Below are 20180 nucleotides of genomic sequence, written 5' to 3' on the forward strand. Positions count from 1 at the left end.
GCTACAGCGATGCCGACGTTTCTGTATGCTATTCCTATACAGTTTTGTCAATATCCGCAACCTTTAAATCGAGCGGTACAAAGATACTAAGGGCCCAGTTCGTTTGGCGTAATACTAAAAATAATTATCAACTTACCAACAAGGCGGTGCCTATCAACAAAATCCACGATTGCTTTAGCCCAAGTTTGCTTCTTTGCCACTTCGATCAGTCCCTTTTGCGGTTCTATGACCCCTTCATGAACCCCCATACAGTATTCCCTCAATCCGTCAATTTCCAAATCACAATTTTTCGATATATAATCCTCCGAAAACCATGAGTTTTCTAATGATGACACGAATAAATCATCTAGAAATGGTTTTAAAACTGGGCCAAGGTATTTTTTATCTTCTTTTGCACCTGAAATTCGTTGGTGTAATTTCAGCTAATGGACCAAGTTGTACTCATCTTAATATTATAAATGCTCGACCAATCAGATGATGATACACTTTCACGCCGAAACCGGTTTTAATAAATTTTGATTTAAGGAAGGAAGGAGTTTTTATGGACTTTCGTCACCATCAGTATAAGTAGGTAACCTGAAAGTGATAAATGGTTTCATAGCGGGTAAAGTCGTCGCAAAGGCTAGCTTTATCGAGTAAAAAAAGTACAATATGTATGTACATTAAAGGCGTGAGAAATAGCGTACGATACATGTACCCTAAAAGCAAGACACTACTAGTCCACGCACACATGGGGAGTCTTGTTACATGACATCTAATAATTTAAGGAATATCTCTATTTTGTAAAATATCCATATAAGAGGTGTGCTAAAAAAATGATCTTTATTAAGAAAATAACTTAGAACAGGGGGCAAACGGAGGCTCACCTGATGTTAAATGATACCGCCGCGCATGGCTACTGAATGCCAGAGGGCGTGCGAGTGCGTTGCCGGCCATTTAATCATTGGTAAGCTTTTTTCGTACAATATGGTGAGGTGTGTGGTGAAGTTTGAGTTTGTTACGTCTTCATAATCTCAAAAAAATCCTAAAATGTTGCAAATCTAACAGTTACATACCCTTATAAAGCCAGTGTAATACAGTATTCATGAGACTCGTGTCTTCAGTGAGGTCTTCCTCTCTCACGTCCTTGTCTCGTCTCACAGCGTCTATTAAACACGCTGATGATGCATCGTAGTAGTCTTTCAATTTATTCCACTTTTTTGACCTATCGCAATATGGGGCAAAATATTAGCAATTTACATATTTTAGTCAACTTTTTGGAAATAATTTCATTTAATGACTATGTAGAATTGTATTATTTTATTTAAAAAATCTCATATTGATATAAAGTACAATGCTAAAAGTTTTAAACACATTAATTTATTTTTGTATTTGCTATAACCGTAATTTTGTTAATACGTTTTGATGCTGTCAAAATTTATTATTTCAATTATATAATTAATAAAAAAATAAGAATAAATCAAATATTATTTTTATCAAGTTTAAAATCTAAAAATTATTGAGTAGTCATTGAATTCATGATAAAACTGCTTCATCATCTGTCTTAAAAAATCTTATAATTGGACACAAATTCAAAAAAACTCGACTAACAAATACTTCACTAAATAAATAAAAACATGTGAATGTACTTATTTATATACACGTGTTGTAAGTTATACTTCTTTGTATCGTAACAAGATAAAAATCTTCTTAACAACTTTATCTTTCGCCTTATTCTACGTTAGAAAAAACGACACTAACAATAGAAAAAGGTATTTAATACATTGAAAGTTTTATTATAACGCATTATTGTTAAATAAAGTTTATTTAAATATCACAAGTAAATTCTACATAATTAAAGAAATGTACTTTTTTTTTAATGTTGACTATGCTAGCTTCAGGGTGTTGGTTTTTTTGTGACGGTGTGCGCGCGCATCGTAAAAATTTATTCTCATCATTTTTCCGTAAAGCACCAAAAGAAGTATAACTTCAAAAAAGCCTTAAACTTACCTATAAGCCGTCAATTCCCTTTCAAACTCTCCAACTGTTCTACTTTTAACATTATTCAAATACACATCACGCGCTTGGTCCAATATTATCGCCATTATGTGAATCAAATCTTCGACAGACTTCAAATTCATTGCCGTAACTTGAATGAGGTTGGCTCGAAATGTACTATGACTTTCCTACAACCAAGTCCATAACTTATTCATTAAAGGAAAAAATACTAGTCTCTTTTCATGAAAACATAAATACAGACACAAAGATCTTTGACAGATAGAAAAGCGATTTTATTATTTACTAGCGGACCCGACAGAAGTTGTCCTGTACACAGAACTTAAAATTAAAAAAAAAGAACAAACAAAAACATCTAATTGTAAATAATCTAATCTCGAATCTGAAATCACTGAAACACTCATAAAAATCGGTCCACCCATTTATTGCATTAAGGCTTTGTCTTGGTCGTGGCATTATTAATGATAATATTGGTTCGATAAACTAATAGAAACTCGAAATAAAACACATCAACCGATCAACTTCAAAACTTGTAATTGTAATATTTTCAAATGTTCTGAGCTACCTCCCCGCCAATTATCAACTAAATTGGTTTTCTTTAGTTATAAGTAATGTAACTAATACGACTTCAGTCTTTACTCGAATTAGTTTAATAGTAAATAGAAGATAAACGCAATTATAGATACACGAAGTTTTAGCTTATAGAAGAAATTTTGTTTACCTACCACAAAATACTAATTGCTAATCTATCTATATCTATATAAAAATGATTAAAGATTTCTTACATATGCAATAGAACGCTTGCATCGCACTAATTCTGATGTGACTCTATTTAAATATCGTAATTGTCTCTTCGTATAACTCCCAGGTCCAGTGCATCTTACTTCATGTGAGAGTCTCTCCCATTTACTAAAAATCGCTGTTTCCAATGTTTCAGAGGGAGATTTAGGAATTTCTTCGTCTCCTAAAAGTATTTCGAGAAGTTTATGTGTCTTTGGTATATTTTTATTATATAAAGCGCTTTCGCGTGGCCCTTAAGGGGTTCACAATAATTCTACCTTAAATAATACACACAGTTATTTATTAAGAGGTTATTAGACAATATCAAATATATTAGTAACAATATCACACATCATAATCAATTCTAGTTTCAAAATTACTTCGTTTTTAGTACACTTAATTATTATTATTAAACTAATAAATTGAAAACCCCGAAGAATCAAAAACACCAGGCCGTTATGGTGCGTTACAACCCTCAGTTGTTATCTTTTATAATAAACTAACCAGTAATTCTATGCAAATATTGAAGACATCGAGACAGAGCAGTGATATCAGCAGTCCAGTTGATGTCTCTCGCCGCTCTTCTGACGAGACAACCTTTCTCTACAGGGTATACGAAACCGGTGACACCACCGCCTGAACATAGCTGAAGTAGGCTGGATATGAATTGTTTTATTATAAAATATATACCAACAGTGATATAGCATTCACGAATCACCATATTTTCTACGAAGAGCTTAAAATGTATTGGAAATTCAACCCAAAACAATTATTATTTAGTCAGCAATTGAACCCTGTCATTTTATATAACAACGGAGGTTTTGTAGCTCATTTATCAGAGAGATAAATAGCAGGTAATTACAAATAATGTCAAGTATTTTGCTTATAAAAGCCAGATGTTAAGAATTAATAATTATAATTTAGATTATTTTTACGGTGACACCATTTTTTATATCCGAAGTGGAACATTAATTTGCGCAACCCCTGTTCCCGAAAGTTGCAGTGGTATCTGGGACTCGGCCCACTCCAACATCTCTGCTATTCAAAGACAGGGTGAGCAATACCCACTAAAAAGAACTCGAGTAATTTCTACAAAGTCCCGTTACGGAGGCTCCGGGGTCGCTCTCTCAATCCAGCGGGACTTCAACGGCATGTTCCGGTGCAGTACACACTACATAGGAGGAGATGGGCCATATTCATCTATTTACATCTATGTCTTCTAACGTTAGGATTCATTATAAAGCTCTCCCTGTCTGTAGCATTACTTGGTCACAAGAGGAAAGGTCACATAAATATAATATTTATTTATAATTAATATCATCATTTTAATATACTTACTCATCTAAGATTAGTAAAAGGTGATAGGAGACGTGGGAAGTCAGGCAGGCCCTTGCAGTGATGCTTTTATAGGTGGAACATCGATAGAGGCGACGCCGGAAAGCGCAACTCGCTGCATAGCGACTTAGCAGTTGGAGAGAACCCTGTATATATCACACTATTGCCATAAACCTATCCAATTATGCTTAACAATTTCTAAATAATAATATTTATTATTTACGACTACAGTAGCATAGATGCTTTACTATTTATATATTTGATTGTGCACAGCTACTTATTATACAATATCTATAACATTAAACACAAAAGCCAAAAACGGAATACATATTCAAACATACCCCACAGTTAACAATTATTACCTTCTGATACAAAATATATATATATATATATATATATATATATATATATATATATATATATATATTTTGTATATATATACTAGGGAGTTTCACATTTTTCATTTAAATATGTATTTTAAATAATATTTGATGATAAATCGCTCGACAAATTATATCGAGAAGTTAACGAGCAAAGTGAATAAGTTTCAAAGACTTTGCGCTTAGTTTATTGACGGCGGAGTATGACAAATCCAATACGTTCGTTCATACGGGACTGACATGTATAAGGAATTTGGAAAGAATAAGATGGTTCAAATATTTAACTAAGATGTGTACTCAAACAAAACTTACACTTACCCTACTGTAATATGTTTGTTTTTATATAAATAACGGTAAAGTTCGTGTTAAGAGGAGCTAAGGGTAAATCGAATACGTTTGACGACTGTCCCTTTATAATGTACCAGAGTTTTTAGATTATAAGTTTGGACAACAATTTTAAATATCTTAAATGTTCTTATTATGACATTATGATAAAATTTATATTTTTGGAAGACCCTTTTAAAATGGATGTGCGGTTTTTATCAATCTGAGTTTCTTTGCTAATACATGATTTATTAATTATTCGAGTCACACTTTCCGAGCCGATTGTGAAAGTTAAATAGCTCGGAAAATCGGAAATCTTGTTTGTTTCGTGTTTTTTTTACAATTTATGTCGATAAATATTTTGGTAATTTATTACTTTATGTGTTGTATAAAAGACATAATATAGTTAACGTGATTACAGTTATCAATCTGCCTTTTTGTTACGGAGGATACAAAGAAAAACTTCACACTAAGATTTTGTACGCCTTACAAGAAAGGTTGGCAATTCCCGGAGATTTATCGCTTCAATTCGACTTCGTAACGACCACTATCTCATCCCGCATCAAACAAATGTTTGCTTCGAAAATTTCACGATGTTAATAGTAAAAAAATACATAAATTTTATCAACTTAAATAAATTTGAAGGAATTTATTTGATCCACAGCCATGATATTAGTTTTATGCCAAATTTTATAGAGGCTTTACGTCAAATTCTAAACTTTATATGTACTAAGTTTGTTCAGATTTTTATCCATTAAATAAACGTTCAAAGTTACCAAAATCACGACAATTCAAACTTCTTGTATTAGTATAAAGTCAGAGAGACCAAGAAATGCCATCAATTTCTTTGCATGTTTACCTCATAGCATCCTTCTCTCATCTTGTCAACCAACACATTCAAGGCACCAGCCACTTTTCCTACATGAGAATACTCTGCACAATGCGAGTCCAATGTGGCTTCCAGTGCCGGGTGCCACAATTGCCAGGTAGAAGATCGTTCAGCACAGACCATTGATGATGGTGGACCTACTGTTACTGCGTAGTAACCCTGCAATGTTGAATATTTATTTAAATATAAAATATTACTTTATAATTGCAGCAACGAGTAATGAAGCAAAAAATAACTGCTTAGTTTACCAGTACCAATAATTACTTTCTTTTATATCAATTCTTTATAAACGAATCCACGGTTCAGCGTCTACTCTGTCGACCTTTTAAGGAGGAGTAAGCTTTCTTTTTAATTTAATTAAAAAGCGGTCATATCTCCCAGTAAAGTCCTCCATTGGGAGCCGATTCCACAGCTACAGCTATGCTACAGTTTTGATTATATTTATGAGTTCGTTATAATCTGATATAGTTAAAGCCAGTTGCAGGAGCCAGCTATCTGTAAACGAATCTGTAATTCTATTTACCAATACTGACCCCTTTAGCAGCGGTATAATGAAGCAAGGCCAACGGATGTGTGATGGGCACAGTACTGGTATACGCGTGAGGGCTGCATCCGCCCACCCTTGCGCCCAGCATTAACTTCGCCTCCGCCTCTCCCGCCCCGACACGGAGCATAACCCAGGCCGGACCTTCCACTATCGCCAATCGGCGCTCTGTTGAGCTCTGGTGTGATGCTGATAGGTGTTTTTTATTATAAGAATTTGCATATTGTAAATTTCTACCCCTTAAAAAAATCTAATGCTTTCCAAACCGAATATTATTTCTTAGGTACTAATACTTTTAATCGGGTTATATCTCAACTTATGGAAAGTTCAAGATTTATGAATCGGTTACCATACACTAAGCTCTTTAGAGCTTTAGATATGAGATGTGAGGTATGGGCACACATATGTATACAGTTATTTCTGGCGAGGTCATGTATAATTTACCGTCGGTTTAATGTTACATAATTACTTTTACATTACACCCTTATTAGACAAAACAAAATTGTGTTCGTGGTATACTCTTCACTAATAACTTACAATATTTTTTACAATAAATAAAGACAAATTTGTATTATATGCAAAAATGTCCACTATAATAGCATTTTATAAATATATTTTAGATAAGAATATTTCGATTTTTCGATATGTTTTGCTTACAATAGAGTTGTTTATTCCTTCCTTAATCCTCCATACGAGGAACTAGTTGCCAACTTGTCACTCGCATTATCACGGTGCAGCGTATGCAGTTAAATTTTGACGTGAAGTTGGTTTCGGATTCAGGCCAACTTTGTGACAAAGTGGGCTTATCCAGCGAGAATAACATAATTTTGAATGTTTGTTGACTTTCTTGTAATTTATTTTGAATGTGCAAAATTTGCTAAACCGATTCTGCAACGATTGTTGCACTTCATACTTGCAGATCAGCGCAAGAGATTTTATACGCACGAGTGTCTTAACATAATTATCTACACAGATACAAACACACGTGTCGAACACGACCGAACGCAATATGGGGCAAATCATTATAATATAGTGCAAACAACATTAATTTCCAAATTTAACAACTATAATGATTAGTATAACAATTTCACTAAAACCTTTTAGGACTGAACCTCAGATTTTGCATCTATTCCGTGATAAATCGTCACACCGTCGACTTTTTGAGTCTAAGGGATGCCAATTCCTCACGATGTTTACCTTCACCGTACAAGCGAGTGTTAAATCCGCACATAGACAGAAAGTCCATTGGTTCATAGACGGGGATCAAACCTAGGACCCCAGGATTGAGTCGCACTTTTAAACCTTTGCCAATACTGCTAACTATTATTATTAGTATATTTCTGTTTATTGTATTCTGTTATTTATACTGTAAAGTATTTGTAAATCTATTTTATACACCACATACCTTGTATTTGTGATGTGTTTGTTGTTTCCTTTTCTAACATAAATTAATTGTTCTTAAAAATAATGATATTTTCTGCGTTTTTAACTTGAATCGGACCATTTAAGCTTCTATTGTTTATGGTTAATGAAAAATTTGATGGGTTTAATGCAACACCTCAACGGATTTTTTATAAACAGAAGATCTTTCTTACATCTAACAACCACCTTTAAATGGCTTTATAAGTCGTCATCAGTATAAGGCTTAAGTGCTAGTGTTAGTGGTAAGTGAAAACATAGATCACAAGAACAGAGTGTCATCCTCTTAATAGAGACTGTAAGAAGTTATACTGGATACTTTCTTATACGAGTTTAAATATCCTTATTAGTAAATTAGGTTAGACTGAAATTACTTATGAGTCTTAAGTTAGGCTAAATCGTAATGTGCCATGACTCAGTGAAGAGATATGTATTTAAAAAATTCGAAATATTAGACAAAAATAGTGCCTTTCTCCAGTAAATAATCTTACTGGTCTTATCGCTCTGTGGCATGAGGTGATGTATAATCCATTTAAAGTCGGAGCAACTTCACCGAAACACATCACGCCCGAATTTCCAAAGTTAGGAAACTTGGTGAATTTATGTAAATTTCCAATTATTACGCGGCTCGATTATATTGCGCTTTGATGGACGCCGAATAGCACATACCAATTGAAAGTTATGAATAATACGAGAAATGGGAACAATAGAGTGTTATTAGCGTAGGCGAGTATTTGGACCCATACATTTGACACCGATTTTAAATAATTTAATGTTCTTAATAAGACATTGAAAAAATTATATATATTGGATATATTTAGGTCATTTATAATGAGATTATTTAACTTGATGTTACTTGTTAAATTATTTCTCAACGTGTTATAGGGACTCTACGCCCTTGACTTGCGAACTGGTAGTAAATGTAAATTTAGAATCAATTTAACATATTTTCTGTTGACGTTCATAAGTGAACTTGGTTACCTATATGAATAAAGTTATTTTTATATACCTCTATTTTTGATATTACAAATAAGAGCAGTGTTGGCCTAGTGGCTACAGCGTGCGACTCTCACCCTTGAGGTCATAGGTTCGCACCCCGGCAGTGTACCAACAGACTTCTGTGTCTATGTGCGCATTTAACATTCGCTCGAACGGTGAAGGAAAACATTTTGAGGAAACCGGCTTGCCTGAGACACAAAAAGGTGACAGCGTATGTCAGGCACGTGAGGTTGATCACTTACTTGCACATTAGATTGACAAATGATCATGAAACGCATATAGAAAACTAAAGCCCAGACCTAACAAGGTTGTAGCGCCACGGGTTTGTTTTTTTATACTCAACTTTAAATATAAAAAAAAAACAATATTAGTTACACCTTCACTTTATGTTACTATGTGAAGTAGTGTACTTCAATAAAATATGATAGGATAGAAGAGCTATGTAGCCTTTAAAAGCCATGAAAAGTTGAATTGCGTTTGTTTCATAAAGAAACCTTCTATGACATTTTTATTTACATCGTTTTCTTTCTAAAATGTATTTTATATGTTCCATGTAATATCACTTTACAGATTCATCTTCAGACACTTACTTTCGAGATAGCAGTAGGAATACGGTAATGCATGTTGATGCGCGCGTGCGCAGAGGACTCTTGAAGCGCCACCTCCGCGTGACTGCGCGCAACGTGCTATCAATTGCACCCATCTCTCCACAATTTTATCCCTTTACAGTTTAGTTTTTTTTAATTAATTGTATATATCTTAATACGGCCAATTTAATAAAAATATTTCAATACAATTGCGCGTAACATACAAGTTTTTTTTCATAGAACGCAAACGGACAAAAGGCTCACCTGTTAAATGATACTGCCACCACCATAGTGATACCACTCTCAATACCAGGCTCTTTTCTTGAGCCTAAGTCGAAGGTTCGGAAATATTTATCCGTTGGGTAACTGTTTTTAAATCTATGAATCAAAGATGTACTAAAAACAAGCAACTACTTGGCAACTACAAGCAACAACTAAACTTATGCGACTATTTAGATAATTCGATAAAGATATATGTATGTTAAGTATGTCTATGCTATCATGACATAACATAAAGCATAAAACGGGGAATATATATTCACATTGTTGGTTCGATTTCGAACGAAACGAGCGATAGCCGATCACTAACGTGGTTAGTTAATTATTATTTGGAATAATACATGCCTTTTTACTATAAATAGATAAATATGAACTGAAAAATTTACTTACCTACATAAATAACCTGCCGAGGTTAGAAACTCTCCCCATTTATCTGCCTCTCGGCCAGACAAGCGTACCTTCCCATAACCCACTGGGCTTTCTTGGAGACTGCAGTCATCATCCGTGTTAAGAGGTGGTAATGAATCGATGGTGACCAGGTATTCTAGGGATCTAGACCGCATCTGTATAGTATGTAAAAATACTTTCAACGTTTATTAGTGAGGCTAAACTCCATCTTAAAATCCAGGCGATTACAAAGAGTGGCAGTTATTCTCGTCCCTTCTACGATCTTGTACAGGTGTTTTATAACTTTTATAGGCGTTTAAAGTTTATGATGAATATGAATGAATTATTGTTTATTTGGTAGCCAACAGCTTTTATGAAAAATTGAAAATTGTTTGATGTGCCAATGCAAAAGCACTATGTTTATTTAGAATTGCACCACAAGGTTGTATGTTCCTCCAAAATCTCGTCAAAAGTCTTTAAAGAAATAATATTACCTTCTTCCCTCGGTGCAAGGCTATCAGATGACTACAACGAAACCGAGGGTCCCTCTGCCCAGCTCCATCCACAAGTTTTTGAACGAGAGCTTCCACCATCATCTCCGTTGACACTGACATTCGGTCTGTGGTATTCGAACATATAAATAACCTACGTATGTCTTTTATTACGAACAGGGAGCCTTATTTGCCTACTCGAAACAGATATAATTTTGTCGGTAGCCAAATCTGGTTTTCTAGTTCTTGGTTACAATTACAATTGTACGTGAAACATTTTTTTTTAAATTCACACAAACATTTTATAAATGACAATTTTATATATTAGTGCAATCCCATAAAGAACGAAATCTTTACTTTTCTGATCCTCTTCATATAATGTTTCAATATATGCGTTGAGAGATCTGAGATGATGAGTACTAAACCGTAGTCCGGATGCTGGCAAGCGTAAGTCCCCATCTGGAGTTTCACTTATAGCTGAAGCGCTGGACCCCATTTCTGAAATAGTCACCTTTACTTTTTAATCTTCACTTGCTTTTAATCTTACAGCTAAGACATATCCATATGAAACAAAACAGTTACATAATATATAAAGCTAAACAGATTACATTGATAAACAATACATATGAACGCAAAACATAAGTACATTAATAGATAAAAAGAAAGCCTTGAACAAACCACAATTAATATATAAAATTATAAAGAAAATTGTTACTGCTAAACAAAGTCAACCTTCCTTACATTCTCTAAAGTTCAGTGGAAAATATAAATATCCTCATAATTAGCGTTTTGTTAGCGAAACCTTTAAACAACCTAGCTAGTCTTCGTACAAGGCACATAGAACAATTATGTTTATCTTGTCGCATACGGTGGAGGGATTCTTAGAGAAATAAACGACAGCAAATAGGGGCTATCTATACGCCCTTTAATAATAGCATGCAAAAATAATTTTCTTCTAATTAGTGTCTTTAATAAACCCGAAATCAAATAACATTACAATATAATAAATGAAATGGTTACTTATAAGATGTGAATTATTAAAAAAATTAATTAGTCCTTTTAACGTTTGATGTTGAATAAAATAACAGTCATAATTTACTATTATATGGATGTAAAATAATTCCTTATCAATGTCAATAAATATTTTTGAGTAAACAAATTATAATGCAGTTGCGCTGCTGTTATATAAGTAATTTACTTATAATATATATTAGTAAAGTAAAATACAAATCAATTTTTATCAGTAACACTACAACCTTTTTAGATCTGGGCCTCAGATTTCTGCATCTAATTCATGACCGTTTGTTCGCCTCGTGTGTATGACGCACGCCATATTTTTTTTAGGTCTGAGGAAAACCGTTTCCTCACGATGTATTCCTTCACGGTTCAAGCAAATGTTAAATACGCACAGAGAAAGCAAGTCCATTGGTGCACAGCCAGTGATGGAACATACAACCTCAAGTATGAGAGTAGCGCGCTGAATCCGCTAGGCCAACAATGCTCACTGAAGCAATAATAAAAAACTGTTTCGCGACGATATCTATGAAAATAATTAAGTCAATTTTATGTTAAAGTTAAGTTGTTTATTGCAGTAAATTACATTGTATGAACAAACCAAAAAAATTTTATCTCATTGAATTATAATTATAGTGATTAGGAATACCTCTTAGTAATTACTCTCGTAAAAAATGTGTGACGCGATTCTCAAAGATAAATTGTATCCTGTACCTGTGTAATAAAATGTTTACTGTAAGTATTTTAGGCTACCTCAAGTGTAAATTATCTACGCCTAATCATTAGACCCCATGGCCAATATCTCCAAATCGAACAAAATCGAAGTAGAAGGTAGTCTATATAGCCATTCCCATCAAATATTACGTAGCACCATAAGACTTTGCGGATAGTTATTTTTATATCTATCTGTTAAACTTCTTCCAGATATGCAGGATATCTAAATAAGTACTCTATATATGCACACTAATTTAAACTTTAAAAAAATCATGACAATCTCTAATCGTTCTCCAAAATATAACACCCACCCAACCTCGGACCTACCGACGGAACGAGATAACGCCGACATTTGCCCGCGTCACTATTTGAGAAAAATCAACCAATGGTCTTGTCAATAGAACTATTATTAACAAAACCACATTAAATATAGATAATTTTATCTATTTTAGCTACTAATCATTTAAGATATTAATAATACAAATCATTTATTTATTAAATTACCTGATTAATAACAAATTGGTATTTATTTTAAAATTCACCGGATATTGTTGTATAAAATACAAAGTATCACAGTCTTCACACACCAAACGGTTTCTACGATTGGCCAGCGTCTTCGCGGGAAATATTGAGGGCAATCGTAAGACTTACAAGAGAAGTGTTATTTATATTCTAATTATTAAATACAATAAGTATATATCAACTATTTCAATATTAACTAACCATAAATATAATTATCAATAATGGTAAATATATCATTCGTTATACAATTTTAGAAACCCTGACCTATCTATCTCGTTTAATAATTCAGATACAAAGGCATTTAGGTAACACAAAGTACACTTACGAACGTCAATAAAGAAATATATATTAAATGCTTCTAATTTTACATTTACTGCCAGTTCTCAAATCAAGGGCGTATAACGGACGAGAAGAATTGGCAATAAACTCTCCGCCACTCTTTTGTAATAATAATAATAAAAATAAAAAAGAACTTCTGAGAATAGTTAATATATCATTTAAAAGGCCCGCAAAATTAAATAGTATCGTGACAGTACATATTATTCCTAGATTAGTGAGTCTATGTTATTTTTTTCATGGATTTTCTATGTAATACAGCCGGTAGTTATATTGTAATTATATTTTAAATATTGTAGAATTGTTCACTAACTAGCAGAAGTATTTGGTACAAAACATGCTTCCTATGTTCATAAAATTGAGTATAATCTCGACTGATTGCTCCAGTGTTGTTAAAAATGTTAGCCGCACTTCCGAACCTTCTGGCAATGTGAGTGTCCATGTGCGACGGTATCACTTACACAAGTAAATTGTAAATACTGTAGAATTGATTGTTATGATTACTTATAAAAACAGTTTAATATTCCGTATATAAAAATATTGATTAAAAATATTAAAAAAAGTAAAAACCAACGAAACATAACTGCCGAATGTCATCTAGTTTCAAATATATTAACAATACATACATGAATAAATATCCAAGTAATTTAGCTCCATTACCATGATTCGGACAATATGAATCGGAATCAAAACGGTAATTGTTCTATTTCCGGCGGAAAGGACATTATGCTAGCTCCGCCATGCGCAGGTGACCGTGGGGCCGTTGTGATGAGTGGTCAAAACAGTATTTGACATTCATTTTGTAGTGGAATCGTAAAATCCAATTACGACGTTTTAAGTGTGTTAAGTAATAAAAAACACATTTTTTTTTGTTCATTTCATTACGTCGTGAATCGGAAACAGGATCTTCAGATATATTTATGATGATTTATCGTGTTGATATACTAAATATTTATTTTAAAAGATTGAAATTATGTAGCGAAGATACAAATCTCTTGAAAGAAATATATTGTGTCACTGGAATATATTTATATTCTCCTATTCCGTAGTCCCGCATTTTCTTAAAGAGAAATATTTTGTATCATATTTCGGGGTGCAAAGAAGACAGAGATAAGCCGGTACTTAAGTCGCTTTGTCTGGAGATAGGTATGGTTAGATAAAAGACCCGACAAAAAATTTGTCTCGCTTTTATCATGTCTTGCCTACGTATTGCTGAGTCAAAAAACCTGTCGCCCCATTAATTTTGGTCTTGGCCTGAAGTATAGTATCTGTTTCGTGATGTTTATTTTTCCAAAAAAATCTGTGCCTGACACGTGCAGTCGATTTTGGGTGCCGCTTTCCTCACGACATTTCCTTCGCCGTACGAGGGAGTGTTAAATAAGCAAATAGACAGAAAGCCCATTAGTATAAAGCTAGGGTTCAAACCTAAGATCTTAGAGTTGAGAATTTCACGGTGAAGCCTTAGGATCAAGAATGCAGTAAGCCCTGCTGCTTGTTTTAAAATGCATCTCTAAATTTTTTCAAAAAATTACAGGCTATGTTGTTCAGGGATAGCGAAGGATTCTAATGTTGAAAGAATTTTTTGGACCAGTCGGACCAATAACTTACCAAGGTCTACTTTTTGCTGCGTTGTTAAAACAGCATAATATATTTTATTTACTCGGTTATATTATTTTTAAAGTAAAACAATTTAAAACTGTACATACACTCCTTTTTTATCAGCTATTTGCCTATTAATATGAGTTTTTTACTTGCCTTACACGTTTTTCAAGTTTTGTATATGTTTTTTTAAATCAGACTACCTATTTACCAACTTGTAATAAGGTTAATAACATACTTCATAGAAGTATAAAATTTATATACCACACATACACAGAACTTACTACATAATATACGAAGAGTGAATAATGTGAAAAGAAAGAAATCTGTCTTTTAGACGAGACAACGTAAATCTTTTATCGCTTAAATTAGGGCTTATATGTATTTTTGATGAAATAAAATTTTAGAATAACCCTTATGACTTGGGGGAGTATCAAAATTTTCTACTACATAGCATATAAATTCATATATTATTTTCAAACCCCTAAGTTCGAGAGCCACGGACTGAACCACTAGGCTAACGCCCACATAAAGTGTAATTTAACATAACACAGGCAAGTAAAAATGTTTTAACCGATTAGGTGCGTCACAGCCGACTGCCTCGACCTTCCAACAACAATACGCTCACAAATAACATGTCATTTTTACTTTTAAATATCGGTTTATTACAAGGACACTGCGAATCATTGTTACTGTAACGATAACGTGACTATCACTCGTGCATAACATAAATTAATATGGCGTATACGAAGATCAGTAGGTAGGCTTTGTTGTATATACCTGGACCAAATCCAGTGGTACAAGGGACAAGGTCAAAGTATCCATAACCGACGATCATGCATGGTCAATGTGGAGATCCGTGGTTTCTGCCTGCTCCATCGGTATAAATGCATGGTGATATAAAAAAGTAAATGAGAAAATGTTTTGTTTGTTTGTTTTGGCTTACTGGTCCGACTGGTCCAAAAAATTCTTTCAACATTAGAATCCTTCGCTATCCCTGAACAACATAGCCTGTAATTTTTTAAAAAATTTAGAGATGCATTTTAAAACAAGCAGCAGGGCTTACTGCATTCTTGATCCTAAGGCTTCACCGTGAAATTCTCAACTCTAAGATCTTAGATCTTATTACAAGTTGGTAAATAGGTAGTCTGATTTAAAAAACATATACAAAACTTGAAAAACGTGTAAGGCAAGTAAAAAACTCATATTAATAGGCAAATAGCTGATAAAAAAGGAGTGTCTGTACAGTTTTAAATTGTTTTACTTTAAAAATAATATAACCGAGTAAATAAAATATATTATGCTGTTTTAACTACGCAGCAAAAAGTAGACCTTGGTAAGTTATATCCACTTGATGTTTGTTATTATCAAGATAAATCTTAACAGAGACAATAATTAACAAGAGTATCGAACATTTAGAAGACAATGGATGATTAAAACGACTTAATTAAATGTCACTGTCCTGTTTCGTGTTATTAAGTAAGAATGGTTAAATAATTTAATGTAAAATAATTAGTATTTGAATTAATCCTGTTTTTTATCGGCACTAAACGGCGACAAAGTACTTTTATATGAATTTTAATTAAACTTAAAAATGTACGTAAATAGATTAAAGAGTACATAACTTCCGGTAATAAATATTGATAAGACATCATACTTTATTAACTAATGCTCGTAGCTTCTATTAGTTATACTATTGATGCTCGTCTTAGGTTCGAAAACCTAAAAAGAGAGATGGTTGTCAATTAAAATTACTTAAATTACTCAATAAGTCATAAAGTCCCAAATACGTCATTGTATTTTTTTTGTAAATAAAGAAAAATAACCGTACCGTATTAACACAAACTGTAAACAGTATTAATGGAGTCATTTGAAAAACAAAAGCACAGAGGAAAAATGTTTTCCAATTCCCGCCTTTTTGCCACAGACACAACACGTGCACTGAGCATTTGCTTTGAGCGTAGCTCTTGGCGCGCGATGGAGCGGAAGTTGTTTAGGTCCATTAATTTGTACTACAAAACATTTTAAGCAATTTTATTAAAGAACTTTAATATTTGTAGTGTTTTATTATTCGTTAATTTTAAGTGATTTAGAAATCTCTAATGTGGGAAGGCATTAAAACGATGAAAGCAATAAAAAATAACTTTTATGTTGTATTTTAATATAATTTCATAACAAATACACAGTTTCTCGATTTATAGTATAATGTACTAAATGAGTTTTATGTCCTGAAACTTAATGTTTATTCTAGCGACTAGCCCCTATACTTACTTTGGTCTTGTAATTCGTTATCTAAGTAATATAATTTGTAAGTCATTAGTGGAACCTACTAGAATATAAGGTGTGTACAATCTAGTATGGTTCATATCTTATCTTACAAAAAGAAATAGTTCACAATAATAAAAATTCCTATTATTCAATATAAGGACACCTTATATTAGAGACAAGTTAACGTAGTTGAATTAAAGCACTTGTAAACAATGAAATAGGCATGTGTTCACGTATATGACTGTTTTTATGCGGCTTAGCCAAATAGGACTGTAGTCCTTACCAAGTCTAAGCAATTAATTTGGCTGGAAATCGAAATCGTCAGCGATCAATCGAAATTCATTAAATTCATTCATTCAAATTTATGTTCAAATTGTAAGGCTTTCCATACGATCGAGCGTTACACAAAGAAATTCGATACTACACAGCCAGGACTCGAAGTCGAAACGACCTTAGGGTTGAGAGAGTTGACGCAGCTGCTAAGCAATAAATTAAGAAGATACAGATCTTAATAAATTTGCAAAATACATCTAATGTAAATATTTATTAAAAGCAAATAACAAATACTTTGTAAGTTAAAACTGCTGATTGCCTAAACATAGTCACGAAAGTGCTGATGAGCGGTAGAAGTTGTTTTAATAGAGTTTGTTCAATATTAAGTTTACTAATTACCACATTTGACTAATTCGTTTAGGTTCAGAGTTGTGAATCACAGATTAAAACGAGAAATGCATTCGGTTTTGTTCACTTATTAGATATGTATATTCTTAGAGAGATTAGAAAACAAATGCAAATGCAATGCAATTCATTAATTTATAGGTCAAACACTGTATCATTTTTTTATCATTCTTCATACTTCTTACTCACCATGAGTTACCAGCTTTAATTTTAATTTCGGTTTCAAGTTGGTTTTGAAGGGAACTAACATACTAAAAAATTATCATTTAAACGTGCCCAAAAGTGACTCTTTTTTATAGGATACGCTAAAAAGGGCACTCATCGCAACCCACGACAGTGTGGGCGAGTGATTGCGGAACGCATGCATTGCCGGTTCTAGGATGGAGCACATTCCATCAACTAGGCCTCTAATGCTACATCCTACAAGGAAATTAGCCCGCCATCGACATAATCTATCTGGCAAACCATGTAACGGTAGTTTTGGTAGAAGTGCCCCGTGGCACATTCTATGAAAGGCTTTGATTATATCCAAGCCGCTAGGGCCAATGCTAACCAATACTTTCTACAGTATCAGTTCACCGTGGGTCAGATAAGCAAGAAGGACCTCGTCAAAACCCATACTGAGGATCGCTAATTAGCTGGCAGAATCTCCTGCAGATATCGCAAAAGCGACGATAGCGACTCAATTATCTTAGATAATAAAGAAACGTTTGCGATAGGTCTGTAGCTAGAAAGGTATGGACAGTCCTCTATAAACTTGGAACTATGATCGAGTAGTACGATAGTCGAAAAAGCCGTGTACCGGAGTCAACTCAGAAGCACATGTCTTAAGTACGATCGAGGGTAGACCGTCAGTGCCACTCCACTTGTTAGTATCAAAGGAGGCCTTCCACACACCAAGTTGTTCGAATCAAAATTCTGGCATTGAAAACCTGGAATGTAGAATAGTAGGTGATAGGGTCCTGAGTTATCGAGAGTGGAGTTAGACGCAAAGGACTTTCTCTTTTGCCAAGTGAGCCATTGAGTCGTCCACCCTTTGCAAGTATGCTAGATGTAATGCTAGGCTGGCTAAAGTTTCCCTGATTTGCTCTCGCTAATGACCAAAAGGTTTGGGTTCCAGAATGCATTTTTGTGAGCTTCTGACCATCTCTGCTAATATATATCGATTTTGTACTCAAAATTTCTCGTTTAACGTTTCAGTTATCCGCGTTAAATTCGCGAGATCCTTTATAACCGTTGCCAGGTCTAGCTTATGATCAAACCATGGCCGAGATTTACCACGAGTAGGATCAACAGAATACAAGATAAAGGGTGCCAATTCTTGTACCACATCGGCGATAGACTCAGCGGTATCGGGACTGAAGCAGGCCTGTGACCGTGGGTATGCTACAAAAAAATGACGTAAGTCATCCCAATTAGCTGATTTGTAATGCCAGACACGATTGCATGTTGAGAGCTGCGGGCGGGATCGACACTTAACTTGGCACTACGGTACGTACCAGGCAGTGGTCGGAGGACCCAAATAGAGCATCCACCGTAATCTCGTAGGAGTTTCGGTGAGAAGTCAGCATTAGATCTAATAGCGAAGGCTAATGGTCAGCTCTCGCTCATCACGCCTCTTCCCGAATAGTCGATCGTACGAGAGTTCAACCACTCGGAATGATGGACATCATTGAAATCACCGAGTTTAACGACCTCAGTAGGAGATAGACACAAAAAGGATTCGATTGCAGTTTGAACATTATCTATAAGTCAGTCCACATATTTGTTGCCCCTGTCTCTTGTATAGGTGGCTTTATTTACATGAATTTAAATTAATTACCGGATCCAGAAGACATCGCTTAGAGGTAATAAGTACTTGATGAATTCATTGTAATCATCAATTGTTATATATAAATTTTAGGACTTATTATTGGACTTTGGACTTTTTTCCGTTCTACAAATAAATAAAGTATAGAGCTTGGACCAAAGAGTCATTATAGTTTTTTTCCAGTAACGTACCTTTCCGAGCCTATTCGATCAATTTCCACAAGTTTTAATGGCTACGTGAAGTGTTAAACAAGGCCTAATCGCGCGGAAGTTTTAATTTATTCGGCAAACTGCGGTACCACACGCCACTAGTTGGATTGTTTTACACAAGTTTTACTGCGATTAGACGCCGATAAAGCGAATCTATCATGCCTTTGAATATGTAAACGAAAATCATTTATAAAAAATCTAATTTTGTTAATAAATAAATCGTTGAAGGCTTATAATTTCGAGCATGAGACTAACAAATTTCTCGGTCATTGATCCTTTAATTGATAAATTTAAGGCACAGCGTATCAACCCGAAATAATGATTATTGTATGTAGACCTCTAGATTTTCCCTCAAAACCGTTAATCACCGATCCATGCAGTGAGTGGCTAGGTTTTTTTAATGAAAATAAATCAGTTAATTAAAGATTAGTATATAAAAGCAATGTTAAGTTCCGTTCCGTTGGGTGTATCATTTACCATTTAATAAGTGGATGCCCCAGGAATTGAACGTAAGACCCCCGAATTATACGGCATGTGCGTTAACCACGCCATTAAAAATTAATTATTTCGCTTATATACAGAATAAATTAATTATCGAATACAGGTAAATAAAACAACGAA

At 33.9% G+C, this 20180-nt stretch overlaps 1 protein-coding gene across 2 annotated transcripts in view; it reads right to left on the bottom strand.

The window, feature by feature from the left end:
- The window catches only part of LOC123710416, a 29376-nt gene extending 12937 nt beyond the window's left edge, over positions 1-16439 (bottom strand). The window contains exons 1-13 of one of the 2 annotated variants that reach the window (XM_045662282.1): positions 16426-16439; positions 10767-10907; positions 10413-10537; positions 9922-10094; positions 9256-9386; positions 6237-6436; positions 5674-5862; positions 4114-4256; positions 3280-3431; positions 2781-2959; positions 1990-2165; positions 1056-1204; positions 137-397 (exon numbers count right to left, since the gene is read on the bottom strand). In XM_045662282.1, the coding sequence (XP_045518238.1) occupies positions 137-397; positions 1056-1204; positions 1990-2165; positions 2781-2959; positions 3280-3431; positions 4114-4256; positions 5674-5862; positions 6237-6436; positions 9256-9386; positions 9922-10094; positions 10413-10537; positions 10767-10905 (2017 nt within the window). In that variant the 5' untranslated portion in view covers positions 10906-10907; positions 16426-16439. Of the gene's footprint in view, positions 1-136; positions 398-1055; positions 1205-1989; positions 2166-2780; positions 2960-3279; positions 3432-4113; positions 4257-5673; positions 5863-6236; positions 6437-9255; positions 9387-9921; positions 10095-10412; positions 10538-10766; positions 10908-11818; positions 11903-16425 lie in introns of those variants that run through there. The other variant, XM_045662284.1, reaches the window with a different exon arrangement.
- Between the last annotated feature and the right edge of the window lie 3741 nt (positions 16440-20180).

This window comes from Pieris brassicae, chromosome 5 (genome assembly GCF_905147105.1).
Source record: "Pieris brassicae chromosome 5, ilPieBrab1.1, whole genome shotgun sequence".
Classification (NCBI taxonomy): domain Eukaryota; kingdom Metazoa; phylum Arthropoda; class Insecta; order Lepidoptera; family Pieridae; genus Pieris; species Pieris brassicae.